Source organism: Artemia sp. Qi Xiang Cuo, chromosome 3 (genome assembly GCF_049724085.1).
Source record: "Artemia sp. Qi Xiang Cuo chromosome 3, ASM4972408v1, whole genome shotgun sequence".
Classification (NCBI taxonomy): Eukaryota; Metazoa; Arthropoda; class Branchiopoda; order Anostraca; family Artemiidae; genus Artemia; species Artemia sp. Qi Xiang Cuo.
The window spans coordinates 4,908,182-4,925,839 of record NC_142796.1 but is presented as its reverse complement, the minus strand read 5'-3'; the positions used below and the strand labels follow the sequence as shown (position 1 = coordinate 4,925,839).

Genomic DNA, 17,658 nt, shown 5'->3' with positions numbered 1-17,658 from the left:
AGATTTATTTATTCATTTACGTTAATATCTATTGTATGTTTATTTGCATTGATTGTTTACTTAATTTCTGTTCGCTTTAAGTTTCATTTATACTTCATTAGCAAAATATTTCTTTTTCGTTTTTAGCTTGATTTTCATATTTAATCTAAGCATTTTTTTTAGACCTATTTATTCACTTATATTATTATTACTTGTTGTATATTTTTTGCTATGATTGTTTATTTAATTTCTGTTCGTTTTGGGTTTCATTTATTCTTTAATAGTAATTTCTTGTCGTTTTGAGTTTGAATTTTAAAATGTATTTGCATCTGCTGAGCTTAAGTTTGAAAATGGCCTTTACTTTTCTTTGAAAAACTTATTTTTCGTAAAGTTTTTTTTTTTTTAAATAAATACCATACAAGGATAAGACCTTTGCTAAACCTCTTCTATCAACAGAATCGAACGCTTGCTCGTAATCTATAAAACTGAAGACCAAAGGTAGTTGACAACTCAGGCACTTCTCAATTATTAACCTAAGAGTGAAAATTTGGTCGACACATCCTCTACCTTTTGTAAAACCGCACTGTTCTTCTCTTAAAACTTTGTCTGCAGCATCTTTCAGTCTAAAAAGTATCATATTAATAATTAATTTGCTACCTACAGAGAACACATTAATACCTCGATAATTAACATGCTCATTCTTACCATCTTTCTTATAAAGTGGCCTAATTAATGTTTTCCTGAAATCGTAAGGTATTTCCCCGTTTTCAGAAATCATATTCATAATCTTCAGTAACTTATTTCTAACCACAGAGCCACTATATTTAAGAAATTCATTTACCACACTATCAGCACCTGGAGCCTTATTACTTTTTATTCATTTTAGTACTGTCACTAATTCTTCCTCACAAAACAAATCTTCCTTCACATCCAAGGTATCACGAACGTTTTCATTTTCTTCAATATCTTTTCTAGCAACTTTATCTCGGTTTAGAACACTCTCAAAATGTTCTGCCCATCTACCTTAAACTCTTTCCTTTTCAATAATTGTGGCCCCGTTCATGTCTTTAACTGGGACAAGTCCGGATTGACTATTCCCTCTCAATTTATTAGCATGCCAGTACAATAGTTTACTATTTTGCTGTCTAGCTGCATCGTCCAGATTCTCGGCAATTTCTTCCATTGCCTCCACTTCACATCTTCTTAGTTCATATTTTAATGCTTTCTCCACTTTCTTTACATTCCTTTTGTTTTAATATGACCTATCAGTAAGATAATTCTTGTACAAGCCCTTTCTTCTCTTTATTAAACATAAAGCTTTTTCACTAATATTCTTAGCTGCAGTTCTAACTCTTCCCTAAGACACCTTAAGCAACTTGATAATTCGTTTTTCAAAAACTAGTCCATCCATCTTCCACATTGTCAAATTTTAAACTCTGAAGTTTAGTATTCAACTGTTCCTGGAAAGTTTCTCTCAAATTCTCATCCTGGAGTCTACCAAAATCATAACTTCCCGGGAAGTAGTTACCCTTCTGAAATCTCAGCTTTAAATTAACTCTAGACCCTACTAGATGGCGATCTTTGCTTTTAACATCAACAACAACAGTCGTATATACCCTAGCATCTTGTACTGATCCTGCCAGTCTTCGGGTTACAATAACATAATCAATAAGGTGTGCTGTCTTGCCATCACGTGAATACCATGTTAACTTATGGACCATTTTATCACAAAAAACCGTATTGGTTATAACTATATTGTTATACCTACAAAATTACAAAAGTCTGTGTCCATTATTGTTTTCTTTTCTTACACCAAATCTACATAGGCTAGGATACCATCTATCCCTATTTCTACCGACCTGGGCGTTAAAATCTTCTTGCAAAAACATCATATCTCTACCTGGAACCCTGTGTATTTGCTCCTGTAACATTAAGTAAAATTCATCTGAGTCACTAGTATCTCCGTCAGTCGGTCCTACAGGGGCATATAATACTATGACTGATACACTGAACTTTTTAATCATAAAATTAGCAATTCCTATTTTGTTATTAATACCTTCCCAGCCAAAACAAGACTTAGCAGCTTCCTTATTCATAATGAGCAATAATCCCTGTTTATGTACCTCATCCTTCCTATGTGAGTAAACAGATTCTATATCCCCCAACTTCATGCTTCATGCCCCGATATGAGTTTCTGAAACTCCTAATAAATCCAGTTTGAATCTTCTGAATTTGTCAGGCAAAATGTCGATACGATAGTCATTTTTTAACGTCGTAACATTCCAAGTTCCAATTTTCCTGTTCTTTTAATCATCAAAATTATTTTGGCCTCTGGAAAAGCAATGATCCCGGATGCCAGTGCAGGACGGGGATCACATATCGTCTCCAGTCTAAGCCGAAGCACTTAAGCCGGCTTAGAACCAGACAGCAAGAAGTCCCTGAGACCTCCAGTGTTAATGGAGGCTTTGTGCAATTCTGGGCCCGTCTTGGTCACAACATGGTTTTCAGCACTTAGCAATGCTCTTCTGTCAACAAGATTCGAAATCATGCACAGAGTCTCAAGCCTATTACCTCCGACTCATTATATGTTCATGCCTATAAATATTATACTACTACGGGGAGGCAGCCCATAGTAGATAAATTAGATAGGAAGAGGTTTTTCAGCCCAAAAACGTCCGTCAAAACAGACCAAGCCCAGAAGAATTGTCCATTAATTAGAATCCCGCCTGAATCCTGTGTCGTTTACTAGACTATATTTTTCTCGAGGGGCGCCACTCCTCAAGTGGGAATAGAGTTGACCGCAAGGTCCCCAGTCTTGCAAATACCCCGAAAGGGTCGAGGCAGCCCTTTACAGAGGCCTTTGTCCATAGATCTGGATCGTACTCCCACACGATATGCATCGTATTACATACGATGCATACCGTTTTTCAACCCAATCGGCAGTCTAACACACGAAACATAGGATATTTTTGAGACCCTGCCTACCAAAATTACCAATTCAACAGCCAAATTATAGTTGATAAAACTTCCTTTTTAAGTGGGATACAATTTCACTTCTGAAAATGGAAAGTTAGCTAAGCACAAATGCGGCAGAAAGTAACGGCAGGATATACACAAATTAAAGACCGCAACAGAGTGTACATAACGCTGTTTTTTCCTTCTACAATTTCATTTCGATTCAGTTCAAGGAACAAAAAATAATGCGTCCATCTAACAATGAAAAACGATTTTTTTTCTCGACCCTCATTTTCTCTTGACTACCCCTAAGCTTCGTTTCACAAAACAGCGACGGCAGCGAAAAACGCTCGAATGCTCGTCACACAGTATACTTTAAAACAGAGAATACGGATACGCTTCTCTAGTGAAAAAAACTCATAGTCACCTCAGTACTGACATATCACAATGACAGATTAAAGAGGTTTGAAAATATCTGGAAATTATACGATTTAAGTAGAACTACTTTGTCTTTGCTCTGTAATTGCACCTAGAATAGAAAGCAGTATGTTTACCCGAATGTATTCTCTTCAGAAAAAAGTCTCGTTAATTGTGGTGCTCCTCAGGGCTCTGTGTTAGGTCCTAATCTTTTTTTTTGTTTAAAATTAATTATCTACCTAATGCTGTTACAAGAGCTCTCAGGATTAATAATTTAGTCGACCCTATATCTTCTGGGATTAGTGTCACTACACCCTTATTTGCTCATCATACAACATTGATGTAGATTGCACCGATTGAACAACAACCGAGCATCATAAATTTCGTTTAAATTTCATATATAGCAGAAAAAATACATTCTTCTGCTACAAAAAAGGAGAGGGCAGCCTTAGTCCAAATGAAGGGAGGTGAGAGATTAATTTCCGCATATTTGGTATTAACTTGCATTCTACCTATTTCTAAAATTAGCGAGGAATTGACTAGAACGTGTTTCTGTTAAAGGTATACCGGCTCATCCTAAATATAGGCAAGTCGAATTTTGTCATCGTTTCGCGGTGTTCAAATTGTAATTCTTGGATTACAAAATACCTTCACAGAGGCAAATTGTTAAGCAGTCGACGTCTGTTGAGTACCTTGGAATTAAGATGAAAGTTTATCATTTAAGCACCATGTAAAATATTATCCCGTAATTTACAGATTACTCGTAAATGAAAAAATGTTTTTCATCGCATATTTCACGGCTATTGCATTTCTCTCTATTACATGAATATATTTCCTGTTCGTCTGACTGAATGGCTTTGTACTTTCTCGTCGTTAATTCACAAAATACGTTTTATACAGAATAATGCTAGCATATCGTTTTGTGAAATAGGGAATCCGGTATCGATGAGCCGAATATGTAGAAAGCTTATATTATGAATGCAGATGGATTGCATGATTTTTATATACTGGTTTTAATGTGTACGTGTAACCTTTCAGACTATTTTGTAGGAATATTTCGCGATAGGTCATACTTTCATTATCATGGTACTCCGATATTATAAGTTGTTCCTCGTCTAGTTTCAAGTAGGACTGCAATTCCAGTTATATACACAGAGGCTAGATTTTGGAACAAACTGAGCCCTGGGCTAATTGCACTTTAACTAAATAAGTTTAAGCTAATTACAGGCCTTCTGAGTAAGTATACCATCAAAACACACTAAAATTGAACGGGGCAAAATTCAATGATAAAGTCTTGGAAAACTATGAAGAAATAACTTAGGAAACTTGGAATTAACAATAGTTACTACAGATGGACTTGAACCTCGATCCTCCATCTTCAAAGGAGTGTCGCAGTCACTGTACTGTAGTAACTATTGTTAAAAGATGTATTACCATGTTTGTCATTACGATTTATCTGGATAATACCCAAGCAGATTATTTTTCTATTGTATCTTATAATAAAAGCCTTTAACCTTAAGATTTATTCTTGAGGAGTTTCAAGCTATTTTTCGTAATTTCCATAAATCGCTCTTCAAAATAACATTTTACTATAAAGACTAATCGAAATAACAGTTACAATTCCTGAATCAGCTACAGATGGCAATTTTTCGCACTAGCCACTTTTTCTTAAACGTGTAATTTTTAGTTACTATGGGCCGTGTTTCGTTATTTACTAGATTGCAGCTACTGCTGCATGACCTTAACAAGCCTTATTCTTTAAAAGTATAACTTTAGTGTGGAGTGGGGGGTTGAGCGGTAGGCAGCCCCCTTATATTGTAAGTAACCCTGGATATGGTATTAACAATGAGCAGAAATTCAATAAAATATAAATTTTCTAATGAAATTAAAGAAAGAAATTAAAACTTAAAACGAACAGAAATCATCCTGTACACAATCATTTATTAGAAATTACCTCTCTCTGGAGACCCTTTCTTTAAGCTTAAGATTAATTTTGAGCTTGACGTTTGAATAACCTTTTGTCCATATGAACGTGAATTTTTTAACGTATACGGTATTTTTAAAGTATACGGTATTTCCCACACAGGAAAAAGCCTTCGTCTTTTTCTTTATCGGAATCCGGGTTGCAGCTGAAGCTAGCAGCCTAGTAAGAGACGATCACGTCCCTTAATAAAAACTGCAATAGCGCATAACTCCTAAAATAAGAGTCAGATAAAAACAAGAAGTACGCTATTAGAACCGGCTTGCCCGAAACCCCTATATAGGAGACTTACAGTCTCTTGGCCTGAACAACAAGGAAAATATATTAGCTTAAAAATAAAAAAAGTAGCTAAAACCACGATATTCTGCGTATATGGCATTTTTTTTCTCTCCCTTTCTCCTCAAATAGCTTGACACTGGAACCTCGTAGAGAGCTGTTTAATGGCTCATTTTAAAGGAAATTCATGTGGTTAAAAACCTTTTGCAATTAAATTTTTTTTTTAATACAATCAATTTTTTACGAATAACTGCATTTTTCTATAACACATATTATAGCTCATGTTATTAACATTAGGAATTTGTCACATCTACGAGCATTCGTAATTAACAAAAAAATATTTTTAAAAATCAATATTTTTACAAAGAACTTTACCATTATCAGAAACTTGTAGACATAGTTATGTAAAATGCAGTATTTTTGTTTAGGGGGGGGGGAGTAACGAAAAATCTGATTTGGCAACTGAAACTAGAATAATTCCTGAAAATTTAAATAAAATAATTTCATTTAACTGCAACCTGCAAAAATATTTATGGTGTCTGAGCAATAATTTCAATTTTTTAATTCAAACCAGAAAAATACGTGAAAATTTTTAAATTAGTCCGGTTTTCCTTTAGCTTCAAGTGACTTGTTACGTCATTTTATGGGGTGAAAATATATTATTGAATTGAAAATATATTATGGTCTCAAGAGACCAAAGTTAAAGAAAGAAAAACTGAGAAAAGTATCAGAGCCAAGCAATCAAAATATCTACTGTAAGAAAACTGTACCACACTAAAAATGGATATAGCGTCCTGGAAAAAAGCAAATATATTCAACAGATTTTATAATAAAGGATGAACGCAAGCTCATAGTAACTGAAATATTAATTAACAGTAGTAGTCTTAGCTTTAGTAGAAATATTGTCATTGGCAAACTTTTCTAGGGTGTGGTTCCATATTTGACTTACTTAGCTGCTTGATTCTCTGAGATTCGTCTCTTACTATTCAAACTGAGAAAAAGCCGCAGTCTTTTTCCTGTTTGTAATTTTAAATAATAAGGTTTTGAAATTATCTTTAATTTATCTTTGGCTTAATTTATCCAGTAAAGAACCAATTAAAGGGAGTAATCCTGTTTTGGTAATCCTCATCATCCCTGCCCTGTTGTTTTTGTCTGTCGAGTTTTGCTCCTTGATAGCCTGAATATCTTTGGTTTTCTCTGTCATTTTTTATTTTCTCAAAATCTGGATCACGAGACAACTTAGTAACCATCCTTCTGCGTGCTCGAGAACTGTTCCTTTCAGGGACATTTTTATTTCTTTTAAATTATTTTTTTTTTAATGAAATCTCTATTTTTTGCTTTATTGCTCCTCTCTTGATTTGATATTTTTCTCGTTTTTTTTTGAGCCTTTAAACAGGTCTCTAAACTGTTCCGTACCTTACGAAGCAATGTTGTCCCAGGAAAATTTGTGTCTGTTGTATGTACTAGCTTGCATACAGCTCGAAATAATCTAACTACCGAGGGCATTAGCGTAGCTAGATACAGGGACGCAATTTGCTCTGGGGCAGGAGGGAAGACCCCCCCAGACCCCAGTGCCCCCTACCTGAAATTAGAGTATTCAAAAATATGATCAAAACTAAGATAGGCCTACATAATTCAGGCATCCCCAGAAACAGATCAGTTTTTTTTGGCAAACCTTTGCCTTTATGGTACTATACGGCTCATTTTTCACTGTCATTTTCACTTGACTTAGGAAAATCGGCTCCAACTTTGACCCCATCCCCTCCAGATTTTGACAAAATTACTCTCCTGGCTAGATAAACAAATAAATATTTGGTCATTATTGCAACTGATTTATGTAATTTTAGAATTCAATAGTCGTTTGCAATAATTGAATTGCGCTCAAAATTATTACCTTTGTGATTTTTTTTTTCTCTCAGTATTACTGATTTAGAGGTTATATTATTTGAAAAAAAAACTACGTTTTCTAAAGAGTTAAAGAGGCTGAGTCACAAGTTCGAACCTTAAAACGTACAGGGATTAGAAGGTACAGTTGGGGGGCTGCCGCCCCCCAAGCTCCCCACTTTCGCAGCCTTTAAATAAAAAAATATTTTTTAAACTGAAAGTAAGGAGCGACATTAAAACTTAAAACGAACAGAAATTATTCCGTATATGAAAGGGAATGTGCCCTCCTCAACGCCTCGCTCCTTACGCTAAAGTTTTTATTGTTTAAAAAAAAGAGTTGTGAGAAAGTCAAACTTTAGCGTAAAGAGCGAGGCGTTGAAAAGGGCACAGCCCCTTTCATATACGGAATAATTTCTGTTCGTCTTAAGTTTTAATGTCGCTCCTTACTTTTAGTTTAAAATTTTTTTTTATTTAAAGGCTGCGAAAGCGGGGGTTTGGGGGCGGCAGCCCCCCAACTGTACCTTCTAATCCCTGTACGTTTTAAGGTTCGACCTTGTAACTCAGCCTCTTTAACTCTTTAGAAAACGTAGTTTTTTTTAAATAATTTCTGCACGTTTTTGTACAGTTTATTACTTATTATTGCTTGACTAACTGTTAGATGATTGTGTATTATTCTTTTCTTTCTCGACAGGGTGTTTTAAGGGTCGACCTTGTAACTCAGCCTCTTTAACTCTTTAGAAAACGTAATTTTTTTCAAATAATTTAAAAAAGAAACTGAGTTTCTTTTTTAAACTTTAAATTCAGTATATAAAAAAATTCCTCTGACGGTGAATCGAACCCGGGTCTTCCACCTGACAGTCAGGAGTATTGACCGCTGTACTAAAGAGACACAATTGTAATTGTTTTTTAGTAAGTGGAAATTTGAAGCAAGCAAATCCCCACAAAACTTGATATTTGGTTTTTGGAAAACAGGGAAGGAGTGATCAGATTGAGCTGAAATTTCGAGGATAAGCTCCCAGGCCCCAGGAAAGCTTATCCTCTAAATTTCAGCCAGATCGAACAACGTTAAAGGGGGGATGTGGTGGGAAAAATTAACATGGGCTCTTATAGGAAAACGAGGTTTTTCGTAAATGTAAATTCGGGGGATAAGTTTTTGGTCTGAAAATATCAAAAGGCCCTAACAGGTCAAATTCCGCTTCGAATGAGTCCTCATTCACCCGGATCAGTTGCCAACTGTGGCCTGTAGGCGTGGCTAAGAAAAAAAAAAAAATTTGAACTTTAAGTGGCTATATTTGGGTTTTGGAATTTGGTGTTTCGAGGATAAGCTCCCGGGCCCTAGGAAAGCTTAACCTCTAAATTTCAACCCAATCGGACAACGTTAAAGGGGGGCTGTGGTCAGAGGGTCGAAACTTCCGGCACACTTTTACCCATGAAGATAAAGTCGGAGGGGGGTGAAATTTTGCACGTTTCTTAGTTTGAGCTTGGGCTACAAAATGCGATTACCGCTGTCTCTCTGCGACCACTAGGACCGGAAATCGCTTAACATTGTGGTGGGTCGCCTCTTTATAGAGGCACAAGTGTGCCTCCTTGATGAGCGTTACCACTTAGTTGTTGTTGTTGTTGTTTAGTTGACGTTTGAGCGAATCAACCGCTCGTATACGTGCGATCCTCTATTAAATCTTGGGTCCTAAATGGAGCCACGTCACATTGAATCACACAAATATATGTTCGGCACAGGCCACGTCAACACTTAACTATCATGGGACTGTACTAGGACGTTGTACAGAGTGTTCTTATTTAAAACACTGACACCTTTTTTCACATCACATTCTGCTATGGTCAAACAACATATCTAATAAAAAAAAAAATAATAAAAAAAAAAAAAAAAAAATAATACAAATATTATAGAACTTTACGCAAATTACAATTTTTTATATACTGAGTCAATAAGGATATAGCCTTTCTATGGGCCCACGTAGGGGACTTAGCATGACCAAGGATTGCTCTCATTGTAAATGCACTGAAATACTTTAAAATTAAACTTCTAAATACATTTCTTTGTACATCATATTTCCTACATTTCATTAGGATATGTCTAACATCATCATACTCATTACAAATATCACAGTACAGAGAGTCAGCTCTGCCCCACTTATGTAAAACTGAACGGGTTTTGGCATGACCTGTCCTCAATCTGAAAATAGTAGCAGCAACAAATCTAACATCATGTACTAGTTCATCAGTTGGTGGCCTATAATCATAAAGCTCTAAAATTGGGTTTACACAATTTCTAATGTACTCATTTCTTTCCCTATCACATAATAGATTATAAATACATGTTATATAATCACTTTGTATAGGTTTTACAATTACACTCTGGCCATTTAAAATACCCCACTTAGCCATATTATTAGCAGATTCATTTCCAGCAATTCCAACATGTGCTGGGACCCATACCAAAAGTATATTATTCCCCATACATTCTAATGACCTAACAATTTGACGAATACTATAAACCATCTCACGACGAGGGTCATGTTTATTCATCAGGTACTTAAGGGCTGATGCAGAGTCAGAACAAATCATCCATCTCTGTGCATGTCCATATGACTTTATAAAATCTAAAGCCTTATACAATGCTATCATCTCAATTGAAAAAATAGATAGGCTACTTGGTAACTTGAAACTATATGAAATTGACATACTGGGAATCATTACTGCACAACCAGCACCCACATCTGACTTAGATCCATCAGTAAAAATTCGTATATGGTCTTTTAAATGGTCAGTCTGTCTAAACCAGTCCTGTTTTAAAGTCATATTATCCACATTACCATGGTCAGACATAGGGAAGTATACATAATCTTTTATTTCACATGGTTAATTTAATACACTATCCTGAAAGGCAATCTCATTTATTGGTGTTATATTTGGGTACTCACTAGAAAGTCAATTAATACATCTATAAAAAGCAGGAATATTCCTGGTCTTAAATCTAATATCTCTGTTGTAATTTCTTATTATTTCTATGTTAATAAGATCATCATCTAGACTAGCCTTCTTAGCAAAATACTTCACAAGTAACTTATCACGTCGTAATGTAAGGGTATTCACCCCCAACTCAATCATCATTGCAGGAACAGGGGTACTATTAAGGCAGCCTAAGGATCGCCTAAGAGCACTATGATAAGCTACATCTAACTTTTTTAAATTCTTCTTACTAGTATCTCCATAAATAAAGGTACCATAATTAAACTTACTAACAATAACAGCCTTTATAATTTTACTAAGGCACTTATAAGAAGCAACCCTTTTCCTAGGTACATAACATTTATAAGGTTTAACCTACTCCTTATATTACCAAGTAAATACTCTATATGTCTCAACCAAGTCATTTTATTATCCAAAATTAGGCCTAGGTAACAAAAAGAATCATCCACCCTAATAACCTGATTTTGAAGATTCACCTGTGGTATTAGAGTATTATTACTTTTTGAGAAAAGCATACCAACTGTTTTCTCAGGTGATAATATCATATTATTCATATTATTCATATTATTAGTTACCACTTAGTTTCAGCACATTCTGTGCCTGTGGGCTGCTACTTATCATAGGAGTTGTAGCTTTTGCTTATAATAGATTACCTTTTAATATCATGTCACCGAAACAGATACATTGTACATTAGGAAGATACAATAATTGAGCACCAGCAACGGAACGACTTTCCGTTACGATGGAAAAAAAACCTGTAGAAAGTAAAGAAGAGTAGAGTAAAGTGAGTAAAGAGTAAAGTGAGTATAGCAGAAAACATATCATGGATAAAAGTAAAGTCTGGCCTTTGACTCAACCTCCCTAATTAACCCCTATGATTACGAACTTCTGATATAAACATGCACACACACAAAAAAAATTGAACTTGAAATTATTCACAAATACAAATCTAACTTTCCAAGTCCTGGGGTGGCGCAGTGGGTTTGACCTTAGCTTGGTAATACAGGACCCAGAGTTCAAACAACGCTGTAATAACACACTGCAGGGTCGACGCAAGGACCTTAGCAGTCAACAAACATCGTTCATCCGCAGTACTAACTCGTCTAACCTAAGAACATCTACGTATTTCAAAGGATAATTTTTGAAATTTTATGTGGAAGTCTTTTGATTTTGTTGAGGCTTGGGGTCACGCGCGTCATACCTGAAATTAGGAAGCGCAAAAAGAATTATCTTTCTGAAGGAGCACCTCCCTCCCCCACCCCTTCTTCCCAAACAAACGAAAAAACTTCAGTTTATAAAATCCAAAAAATTGTGCACACTGCAAGACAAAAAAAAACTTACCCCCTGCGAGGAAAAAAAGAAATCTGCATTAGTTTGATTGTTTTACACGAAAGGAAAAATGAACTTGGTTTTTTAGATGATTTTTAGATAAATTTTCAGTTTTGGAATATTCAGATGATTTTCAGGTGGTTTCTAATTCTCTTACCAACAGATACCCTGTTTTCTCTATAACATGGATGTTGAAATGTATCTACAAGTACTTTTAGATAATGGTTAGAAAATATTTTGTGTTCTTTTTTATTAATGTTTTAATGATAAAACTCTGTTTAATAATGATATTGAGTCCAAACAATTTTTAGACTCCATCATCAAAACGTCACTAGTACTAGCCAAGCTTATGAGCAATCCTTCAGTTTCTCTAACCCCTAGGCAAAGGTAATAAATAATTTCAATAAAGAAAACACAAAACTCTTTTTTCGCAGGAAGGAAGGAAAAATTTATAAATAAAACACATGATCAACATCTGAATTTTTTTACTACCTCCCATGAAAACAAAAACTTTTCCGTGAGCGAGGTGGAGGAATCAAATCACAGAGAGAAAAAAAAGAAAAAGAGTTCTGCCATGGCCACAACCAATACCACCACAATAGTCAATAAATATACAAAACAAGTATTATTCTTACCTCAAACTGTGAATCTTGTAATTCCCATAAAAATATATAGGAAGGAAGGAAAGATTTGTTAATGAAACAACATAAATAACATAAAACAAACATTTTACTACCTCCTCTAAAAATCAAAGCTTATCCGCAGGGTGGGGGGGGGGGAAGGAGTAGAAAATAAAATCATTGAGAAAAAAGAAAAGAAAAAACTTGCCACTGACAACACCAGTAACAACACAACAATCGATAAATATACCAAAACAAACATTTTTGTTTACCTCCGCATTATAAAGCGTCACAATTCTCCAAAAAGCATATAAATAAATAAATAATAAAAATTTATATTCTACAAAAACACTTCCTTAAGATTTTTCCTAAGTAAATGTGGATTGTCAACAGTCTTAACATTACTTTTTAAACTATTCAATTTTCGGGTGGCGCTACATAAACAGGAAAACACGAACGAGAAGAAATGCCTCTATGTACACGGAAATGAACAACCCTCCCCGTTGTATCGATAGAATGAACAGTAGCCCAAACAAACAATAGATCACTGAAGCAATGAGACTGAATATCCTGCTGCATTCCCTCCTCAAAAAAAAAAAAAAAAAAAAAAAAAAAAAAAAAAAAATACTGTGTATAAAATTCACAAAGGCCCACAGTTGGAAACATTTTAATACTTGGATAAATTTCCCAAATGGACTGACGCGAAGAAACCCTTGCGAAAACCATTAGTGAATGATTTTCTAAGACTAGCTGATTTAAGAAAAGATGGAAACAAATAACCAAATACTTCAACAGTAGAGTATACGATGGTGAATAAGAGAAATAAAGGTGATGGAGAGTAGATTAAGGGGAATGTGTAAAGCAAGTTTTTCAACATCTAGGGGGAGGTAATGTTAATTATATTTTTTTCGACTACTTCCAATGAAAATACCAAACAAAGGTAAATACGAAATGAAAATACCAAAAAAAAAGGCATTTCTAGATCAAAATCTAGGGGGGGGGGGCAAATCCCCAGCATTGAAGCCACTGGCCAATACAGTATAGAAACAAAATTAACTAAAAAGGAGCCACAATTGATTTTTATTTTCATGGTCTTCTAGAGGAAGCAAGGAGTAAACACCCAATCTTTCAATTCACCTTAAAAAAATGTTCCACCAATTTATTGGAGGAAGGAGGAGGCCAACTTCCTCCTTTCTTCGTTGGCTTTATTGTTGCTTCTTTTGTCTATTTATCATTGACGATCGGGTAGCCAAGTGAGCAGGGGAGGGGATCTAAACCCTTTAAGAGGACTGCGATGGTACAAAAATTGTAATAAAAAAACTGTCGGATAATACTTCAAAGTTTCATCAAATAGAGTAGTCTATTTTGCTTCTTTGATAGAAAAAATTGCAAATGTTCTACTTGTGACAACGTTTTTCCGTAAGTGTTAGCTATTTTTTAAATTACTTAACTAAGTTGGTAAAAAGGGGGTGAAAGCCATTAGCCCCCTACCGTTGCCGGGCAAGATTTCTAGGTGTACCCACGTCTAAAGTTATATTCAATTTATCAGCAAGAGCATTTTGACGTGTTCTCTCTTTTATATTCAAAGTAGTTGTCATATTTCCAAGCATATTTTATTCCTGAAGGTAAAAATTTCACAAAAACAAAGGCCAACACAGCGATTTCACAACAACAACAACAACAACAAAGATTTCACAAAACAAAGGCTTACACAACGCCAACAGGGCCTCCTTGTTGTTATTGGAGAAATAGCTTCTTATTACTTCAGAAATGTGAACCCTTGTCTGTAACTGATAGGCTTCGGCAACACGCTTCACATAGGGAACGCTGTTCATTCCAAACAAATTGATGATAAATAGCTTATCTTCAACACTCCCATCTAAAAGAGAAAAACTGGATATAATCACCTGTATCTTATCGGGTAGGTACACAATTGTAGCATGTACATAGCCAGTAAGTATACGTCAGTAGCCAGTAACACTTCACACAAATATTCATTGCAATAGAAGCTCTCTCGAATATCCAATGGACAGTGAAGGTGGCTTATAAGACTATTGAGTGGAAACTTAGAAAAATTATCTTAAAAAGCAAATTATAAGGAAATTGAATACACGTTCATTGTCCTAGTCAAATCAACTCGATAAACTGGCGTCAATAATTATATCCCAGTTTTTATTCAGCCATGTTTTCAAAAACACTACTCACTCCATGAAATTAATTGAGTTACAAAATAAAGAGAACAGAAAATTTAACGGATATTAAAAGTTTTAAGAACGAAAATTCATTAAATTTCGTTTGCCTTAAAACAACTAAATTTCTCAGATTTAGTCTACGATCGCCCAAAAACCCATAAAGAGGGGGGGGTCCTTCTTCTTCTTGTCTTTGTGTGGAGTTTGGGAGAAAGTTCTGCATTATCTCTATCAGAATCAAATTCCTTGTGTCGAAACACCATCAATCCCACTGAAACAGAGATCAATCACACTACGCCAATGCAGGATAAAGAGGGGGTTCCTTTACGTCCCTTTGTGGATCCTTATAGCTCTTCGCCACCAGATTGGAAAAGTTATTGTCTCCTACAGGCCATGGAGTCTTTGTGGGGATTTGTAGATTGTTATGTAATAATTTTAATGATATATGGAAAATAAAAAATAAAATAAATTGTTCGTTCTCTCCCCCGGAAAAGCCGTTATGGAGAAACAAATTTACTGACACAGTGAAAAATTTCAAGTTGGAATCAAGGAACTGTGATGTTATTTTTTAGTTTCATTCACCTTCTGGTTGTGCTTGTGCTCACATTCACACTTCTGGGTTTAAATTTCTTCACGTATATCACGTGCATCAATACCTGAAAGTTTTCTGTGTGATAAAGTTGTTCATTCTAAAAAAAGGTCAACCGCCATTCGAAAGTTCTTGTATATTTCTTGCAAATTTAGCAAGGTTTTTGAGTATACCCCTCTACCTTTTTTTTAACTGAAAGTGTAAATGTATTTGACAATCAGTTTGGTCTTCAGTTGTCAGCAGGCACATAAGGTTCTACCTGCTTCTTAATATGTTCTTCTTCTTTTGTGTTCGTGATAATTATTCAAAGACAAATGGTTATTATATTTTTTACCCCAGAACTTTCTAAAGCGGTGGATAATGTGGTCCATATTCAGGTTCTCTTTTGTCTTTAATCTGGGGTTAAACTTTCTGTTGCAAAGCTTTTAATGTTTTGCTATTCAAATTCGTTTCTTCAACTAAAATGTACACAATGTACTATTATAAAGGTACAAAGGTACAAAGAGGACATTCACCGCTCTTTTATTATTCTAATAAAAGAGCGGTGAATGCAATAGGTGACCTATCTATCCCTTTTAATATTAGTATTTCTAGCGTTTTGACGAGATTTTGGGTAGTTACTTTTCTGGGTAGTTGCTGCCCTGCATCTCCTGCTTCTGAGTAGCCAGTCCCAAAATGATTTCCCCCAAATAGTTTTTACTGCTTCTGCTGCTTATTCTTATACTGGCCCTTCCCTTAATGTAGCCAAGTGTGGTTTTCTCCTCAAAAATGGCGTGACTCTTATGACCTTGCAAAGTAATTATATTACTATGTTACTTGCAGATTGAATTCGACAGCTTGATGTCTCTTTTAGGTTTTCCCAGGTTCGCGTCAGTGGGCTGTAACCAATTTTAAAGGAAGGAAAAAACAGATTGGCAACGCAAAGATTGTTGCAAAATGGGAAAAGTGTTACAGACATGCTATGGTCAAATTCTATTCATCCCTCAGTGAATCAGTCTGTACATTCTGCTTCAGGTCTATTCTATATTATTAAGAATGATAACTCGTCCCTGTTCCCTGCTCATTCTTCAGGTCTTTTCCCTATTAATAAGAATAACAACTCACCCTTCTGTGAATAATTCTGTTCTTTATACTTCAGACCTTTTCTTTATTATTAAGAACTGTACCTTAAAAAGGATCCCGGAAAATTATTTAAATTTAATCGAATTCTTTTTATCTCCCGTCTTGGAAAATAAGACTTATTTGTTGTGGGTGATTCATGCGTTTTCGACAGAATTTTAAAATTAGAGACACGGCATTAGAGATCTTATCCGATTCTTGCATTGGTTATATACTTTTTCTCTTGTGCTTTTTTCTTATTGTTATTCTACCATTATTGGTAGATACATTGTGTGGATCACTTATATTCAAACTAATTAATTATTTATATCAGAGAAATAGGTCTTTACGGTAAGTGGAATTTATCTAAGTGAGAGGGACCAATTTCAAAACAAAATCAAAACACAGGCAAGCATTTTTAAAACCATGTGATTTCAGCATAACTCGACTGAAGGCCTTCGCTCAACCCGTTTCGTATGTGTCTAGTACGATATATGCTTATTTATGTGATGATCAAACTCCTTAAACCTTCTTAAGTCCACTCTCGACAGTGAGTACCCAAGAGAATTATTTCAAAAATCCTCTTCAAACGGTTCAATAAAAATTAAACAGAAGAAACTTGCCTATGAGCACATGGAAATACAAAACAAAAAAACTTACCACACTGCTCAAGTCTTTGAACATCCACTTGAACTTTTTGCTCATTTATTCCGACGAAATCTCTTGTTTCTGTCTACAAAAAAAAAAAAAAAAAAAAAAAAAAACAAAGGAGAGGAGGAAAATCGGCAATAGGTTCATGCAAAGAGTTAGGCACATAGACCTCGAGAAAGGGGACTACACTCTTCATTCAAATATTTTATGATTATAATAAATTCTTCCCGTTTCCAAAAAAATTCGTTACTCAACTATTCAACTTTCGAACAAACAGGAATTAGAACGGACAGAAATTAAAACACTTATCTTTTTTTTTACCTAATCTTACCTTTTTACCCAGCCTTTTTCCCCTACTTTTCTTTTGTTATCACTTGTTTTCAAATTATTTTTAAATTATTACTTCTTCTTTTTTAGATTTATTAGTCTGTGACAGTCGTTCGACAGTATTGTCCCATCCAAGAAGTGACTAATATAAGAAATCTGAGTAACTAATCCTCACTATTATAGTAAGTGGACGGTAATAAATAATCCGAACAAATAGTCATAGTAATAGAAAAATAAATAATAAGGAATAATAGGAACGAAACAATCAAAACAGCAAGTACAATAGCCAACAAAGAAATAAATAACAAGTAATAAATACAAATAATAATAAATAATTCCTACAAACAATGATAATCTGAAAAATTAAACAGA

General features: G+C 34.8%; 1 protein-coding gene across 2 annotated transcripts in view; it reads right to left on the bottom strand.

Annotated features, from left to right (window-relative positions):
* LOC148953681 (annexin A13-like) overlaps positions 1-17,658 on the bottom strand; it is a 150,859-nt gene that overhangs the window by 9,161 nt on the left and 124,040 nt on the right. For both annotated transcript variants that reach the window (XM_089086780.1, XM_089086781.1), the window contains exons 6-7: positions 16,969-17,041; positions 14,144-14,311 (exon numbers count right to left, since the gene is read on the bottom strand). In XM_089086780.1, coding sequence (XP_088942906.1) covers positions 14,144-14,311; positions 16,969-17,041 — 241 coding nt within the window. The remainder of the gene's footprint in view (positions 1-14,143; positions 14,312-16,968; positions 17,042-17,658) is intronic.